General features: G+C 37.0%; 1 protein-coding gene across 1 annotated transcript; it reads left to right on the forward strand.

Moving 5' to 3' along the window:
- The first annotated feature begins 723 nt into the window (after positions 1-723).
- On the forward strand, positions 724-3,530 carry LOC139888376 (uncharacterized). The gene is made up of 5 exons (XM_071871387.1): positions 724-1,380; positions 1,596-1,805; positions 2,093-2,174; positions 2,419-2,576; positions 2,967-3,530. Exons 1-5 carry the CDS (start codon positions 724-726, stop codon positions 3,528-3,530), a joined length of 1,671 nt encoding a protein of 556 aa, XP_071727488.1.
- The last annotated feature ends 2,587 nt before the right edge of the window (positions 3,531-6,117 follow it).

Consider the following 6,117-nt stretch of genomic DNA (forward strand, 5'->3'; position numbering starts at 1 on the left):
AAATTATTTAAGGAAGAATAATAAAAAAAAGAACATAAAAAATTTGAATATTTATCTTACGTTATAATAATGACTTAAATGTAGAAATTGGTACACCTTAAAAAACAAAAACAAAAATAAAAAAGAAGAAAAAACGAGTGAACAGTAACTCGGGGAATGAGAGTGCGAGAAACACTCTTGCTATCTATATTACACTTCATAAAGTGCTTAGGGATGAAGATAGTGATGATATTTATGAGAATGAACCAAATAATTTTAAGGGAAAATTTTTTGAGGGGACAAGCAGGAGACATAAGGTTCTATCATGAATAGTTTTGCTGCATGAAATATTCGGGGTTTGAATAGCCTCCCGAAACAAAAGAGATTCAAGGTATCGTTACGGATAATGGATTATGTTTTTGTACTATTTTGGAGACTCATGTAGATGCTACTAAATTAAGTAGTATATGTACTTCTATCTTTCGGCAATGGCAGTGGACTTCTAACAACACAATGAGCAATGGTGGCACTAGAATTATTATTGGTTGGAATCCCCTGATTGTGAATGTTATGGTTATAGATACATCATATCAGGCTATACATTGTTTTGTTGACATGATTCGGGAACAGAAACGTATGTATTTATAGATCGTCTATGCAAAAAATTATTATATTCACCGACGCTCTTTATGGAAGAATCTATGTATGCATACGGATTTTGTTGGTAATCACCCATGGGTGATTATGGAAGATTTTAATGTCTCTTTGAACCTAGATGACTCGACGATAGGGAGTTCGAATATCACGATTGCTATGCGTGAATTTCGTGAATGTGTTGAGCATATGCGTATGACTGATGTGACTCACTCCGGACTTCATTTCATTTGGAATCAACATCCTAACTCTTTGTATGGAACTCTCAAGAAAATAGATAGGGTTATAGCTAATGACATATTTATTAACGATTTCATTGATGCGTATGCTATTTTCCTCCCTTATCGTATTTCTGATCATTGCCCGGCGGTTCTCAAAATTCCTTCAACATCTGTTATGCGGACTAAGCCTTTTAAATTCAGCAATTTCATTGTTTATAAAGAAGGGTTTGATGATATTGTGTTGAAAGGGTGGCGAAGGGTTCTTGTTGGATATAACATGTTTCAAGTCGTGAAAAAGTTGCTGGATCTAAAGAAACATCTTAGGAGACTAATGTGGCAGCATGGTAACCTTCACTCTCGTGTTGTCAAGCTGAAAGTTGAGCTTGATGAGGCTCAAAATAACCTGGATAAAAATCCATTTTCTGTAGATACGAGAGAGGATCAATGTACCTTACTACGTGCATATAATGATGCGGTGTTAGATGAAGAACGACACTTAAAAAGAAAGCGAAAATTGAATGGCTTCGTGTGGGGGACAATAACACAAGCTACTTCCATAAGGTAGTCAAAGGAAAAATACATCAAAGTCATATAACTGCGGTGGAGGATGGTATGGGTAATCTTATAGAGGGTCATGCTCTCCCGAATTGTTTTGTTGAGCATTATACCACGTTTCTTAGGACGACTTCACCTTCTGCTCCTGTAAACATCCCTTCTGATCTATTTTTGATATTTATCTAGCCTTCTAAAGCTGTTGGGATGGTGCGACCCGTTTCTGCAAATGAAGTAAAAGCAGCTATGTATGACATTGGCAACAATAAGTCTCCAGGACCTGATGGTTTCACCTCAGAATTCTTTAAATCATTATGGGAGATTATAGGCGATGAGGTGACGCTAGCTATTCAAGACTTCTTTAAGATTGGGCAGCTCTTAATGGAAATAAATCATACGGTAATCACTCTTGTTCCGAAGATTTAAACCCCAAATAAAGTTACTGACTTCCGGCCCATTGCTTGTTGTAATGTGATATATAAATGTATTAGCAAGATTATTACTAATCGTATTAAGGAGAGTTTGGATGACATTATAAGCATCAATCAATCGGCTTTTGTTCTGGGTCGCAATATAGCAGATAACATCCTTTTAACTCAAGATCTAATGAGAAACTATCATTTGTAAAAGGGAACTCTGCGATGTGCTTTTAAAGTTGACATTCAGAAGGCTTATGACACTGTTAGCTGGGAATTCTTGGAAGCTATTTCGATCCGCTTTGTCTTCCACCGAGTGATGATCCGTTGGATTATGAAATGCGTCACTACGGTCTCCTTTTCTATAAATATTAATGGCGCGCTTCATGGTTTCTTTAAGGGTAAGCGAGGGCTTTGACAAGTTGAACCTCTATCTCCGTACTTATTTAACCTTGTCATGGAAGTGTTGTCTTTGTTGTTGGCCTATAAAGAGCAAATGAATGATGGTTTTAAATTTCATCCCAAATGTGAAGATCAAGAAATCATTAATTTGTGTTTTGCGAACGATTTATTTATTTTTTCTCATGCGAATATAGTATCCATCAGTTGTATTAATGAAGCGCTAGATCAGTTCAAGAGTTGGTCTGGTCTAATCCTAAGCATCCCTAAGAGTAAGGCGTATTTTGCTAATGTTTCTCAAATTTTGAAAAATCAAATTTTAGCCATTTTGCCCTTTGAGGAAGGGACACTTCCCGTAAAATATTTTGGGGGTTCCGTTAATTTCTTCATGTCTACACTATAGTGATTGCAGGATCCTCGTTGATAGTGTGCGAAATATAGTGGATAATTGGAAGAATAAGTTCCTTTCATTTTCCGGTAGATTACAACTTATTTCATCGGTCCTATCCTCTATGCAAGTTTATTGGCAATCCGTCTTTATCCTTCCATGTGCTATCATCAATGAAATTGAATCTTTGATGTGGGGTTTTCTCTGGTGTCAAGGTGAGTTAAAGAAGGGTAAATCAAAAGTTAAATGGAAGGATGTTTGTTTCCTGAAAAGTGAGGGGGCCTTGGTATTAAGGGCCTTAGAGATTGGAATACGGCGTTAATTTCTACCCATATTTGGCGTATCCTTTCACATCAGAATACGTTTTGGGTTCGGCGGGTATACGCACATAAGCTGGTGGGTCGCAATTTTTGGTACATTGATGTACCAAGTAATGCTAGTTGGAGTTGGCCCAAAATTCTGTGGGTTTGGGAAGAAGTAAAGGGTCGGTTTTTTCATAGCATTCGAAATGGGCAACATACTTCGGCTTGGTTTGATAAGTGGTGTGACACTGGTCCGCTATCTCTATTTATTACTCCTCGTATCATCCATCAAGCAGGATTCGATATGTATACCACTGTAAGTGATATTGTTCATAATAACACATGGTGTTGGCCTGCACAATGGGAGGTTTGGTTTCCTCAATTAGCAAATATAAATCCTCCCATTTTTTCCAATGAAAAAGATGTTATTTTGTGGGAAGACAATTCAGGTCACACTAGGGAATTCTCTATTCGGGCAGTTTGGGAGCATGTGCGACATAGAGCTGATGAGGTCACATGGGTTTCAGTAGTATGGTTTTCTCTTTCTATCCCTAAACATGCTTTTGTAATGTGGCTTTTGATGAATGAGAAACTAAAAACTCAAGATAAAGTGAAGTAATGGGAGCTGATTGTGAGTAGTATGTTGGTATGTCCGTTATGTAGTCAAGTTCCAGATTTACACGATCATATTTTTTTCAATTGTCGATTCTCGAACCAAGTCTGGAATCGAGTAAAATAGCTCAAGGACTTCCCCATTTTTAGCGAATCTTGGAGGGACTTTACTCTCCTAATTGCTCCATTCACTAAACGTAATGTAAGTCGGATCATTGTCGTTAAGTTGCTTTTTGCAGCATGCGTTTATATCTTATGGAAAGAAAGAAACAATAGGTTCTTTAAAACGAAGAGAAGATCGGCTGATCAAGTGTTTGATACTATATACTCAACGGTTAGATTAAAGATAATGTCAATCAAGTGGAAGAACACGCCTCAAACGTTCCGGCTAAAATCTGATTGGAAGATCTCATAAGGAGTCAATTGTTGTGTTTGTTTGAGCTTGTTGCTCATGTGGCTAATATATTTTTGTATTAGCTAGGCTGTTTGAGAGGTTTATGGACCCTCCATTAGTCGTTTGTGCAAAACTTTGTAATCATCCTTTATTCTTTTTTATAAAGATTCACCGGGTAGATCCCATTACTCAAAAATATTATTATTTATATATACTAATACACATCGCTGATCACTATTCCCACCGTCCTAATTTGTCTTTTTTCCTTTTTATTTCATATTTCCATTTTTTATTTATATATACTGTAGGAACTAGAGGGGGGTGAATAGTTCTAAAAATCGATTTGTTAAAACTTTTCGGTTTAGGATATCATACGGTCGACCTTAGATGCGACCGTGGATGTTGTGTTCAACAATGATTTTGTTTTCAAGTCTAAGGAACTAGTTTTAACAAAATAGTATGCTTGTGTTTGTTAGACTATATATGAAATGAAGTAAAATGCACAAACACAAGGATTTATAGTGATTCGGGTGGATGTTAACTAATCCACCTTAATCCACTCTCTAATTCTACGAATTGAGAGTTTTCTTCACTATGATACCCCAAACCCGGTGGAGTGTCCGAATACAACACTAGCTCCTCGATAAGCCGCTACTTATGAACCCTTACGTCCCTTTGAAGAATTCACAAACACCAAATGCTCTTACCACAAGATCCTAATGCTCTAGCCTAGTGAAATCACAACTACCTTCTAGATCCCTTTAAGAAAATAGCTCACAAGTAAACTTATAGCTAAGCTTACAATCACCCATAGTTCTTCAATAGGTCACACTAACCTTACTTAGATTAAACTTGTCTTTACATTAGACAAGTATTAATTCCCAATGAAATTAATCAACTTCCTAGATCCCTTTGAGGAAGTTGAATCATTAAGTAAGATAGGTGTTTCCTATCGCAAGAACCATTTAACTTCCTTAACACCTCCAAGGAAGTATCTCACAATGTAAACCTAGAGAAACAAATGTTAAGCATAAAATTTACATTACAATTCTACTTGGTGTAAGTAGAATCTCTCTTTCTCTTTTATAATCTCTTCATAGATTTGTGCTTGAGGCTTGGGAGATAAGTTGATATGACTTTGAAAGTTTTTTTTTGAACAGCGATTGGGATCACCCGAGGGGGACTAAACCACCCGTTGCGATCATCACCCGTTTCGACTATGCCGATGCAGCGATAATAACCCTACCCACATCGCTGCCCGGGAGGAAACCTTGAAACCAATCCAAGGGCACGGTCAAGTAAAACCCCCCTCCTCTTTACCCCCCCCAAACGATATGGGAAAGGTTCCATGGGTGGATACTTCATGGCAGGGATGCAATTGTGTTTTTAATATGTAGCCAACGGGGGTCGAACTCCTGACCTCCCCTAAAGGAAGCAGGCCACCAACCGCTGGACCACATCACAACTTCGATATGACTTTGAAACTATGTTGGAAAGAGGTGGTCTTCAAGTGTCTTCAAGCCTTGTTTAAATAGGTAATAAGAAATGCAAAGTAGTAAGCACACATATCCGTTGAAACAACTAGCCAATACTTCCATGGTACTTGGAAGCATTCTTCAAATAAGGATGGCATCTTTTCCTTGGTTTTCCATTGTCATAATCTTGCTCATCCAAAAGAGGTAATTGCATACTTTAATCAATAAGTCATGCATGCTTCAAGGTCACATGTATTTGTCTTTGGATGATCAAATGAAGAAAGTATTTTGTAGTAGTTTAATTACCAATACCAAATATGGAAAATGCTGAATTTTTCTATCCACCATTAACCTTATACTTTGGATGTATTCATTGATGGGGACATGGACTTGTAAATGAGGAAAGAATCTTATCTTGATACTTTTGTCATTGATTCTAAAAGAGGTAAATGCTGAATTTTGCTCCATGACAAGTAGAAACTATCCAAACTTCTTATTGTAAGTCTTCCATGCATTTGTCAACATTTGGTTGCAAGTATATACATTCATTGGTTACTTGCAACACTCCAAACTTCACAACCCATGACTTCAACCATTTGTCTTTTCTTTAATGGAAGTATCTAGCTCTTTAGAAGCTTGTTGCACCTTAATTGAACTAGTTTGAATCTAGTTGAAACTTAATTGATTCTTGTTACAACCTTGACTAGCTTGGATTAATTACACTT

This window comes from Rutidosis leptorrhynchoides, chromosome 1, assembly GCF_046630445.1.
Source record: "Rutidosis leptorrhynchoides isolate AG116_Rl617_1_P2 chromosome 1, CSIRO_AGI_Rlap_v1, whole genome shotgun sequence".
NCBI classification, from domain to species: Eukaryota; Viridiplantae; Streptophyta; class Magnoliopsida; order Asterales; family Asteraceae; genus Rutidosis; species Rutidosis leptorrhynchoides.

Excerpts from the sequence above, each read along its gene's own strand:
- LOC139888376 (XM_071871387.1), top strand. The coding sequence starts at position 724 with ATGGAAGATTTTAATGTCTCTTTGAACCTAGATGACTCGACGATAGGG. Across the intron at positions 1,381-1,595 it reads AGCGAAAATTGAATGGCTTC|CCTTCTAAAGCTGTTGGGAT; the intron begins GTGTGGGGGACA and ends ATATTTATCTAG. Across the intron at positions 1,806-2,092 it reads TAATGGAAATAAATCATACG|CTGGGAATTCTTGGAAGCTA; the intron begins GTAATCACTCTT and ends TGACACTGTTAG.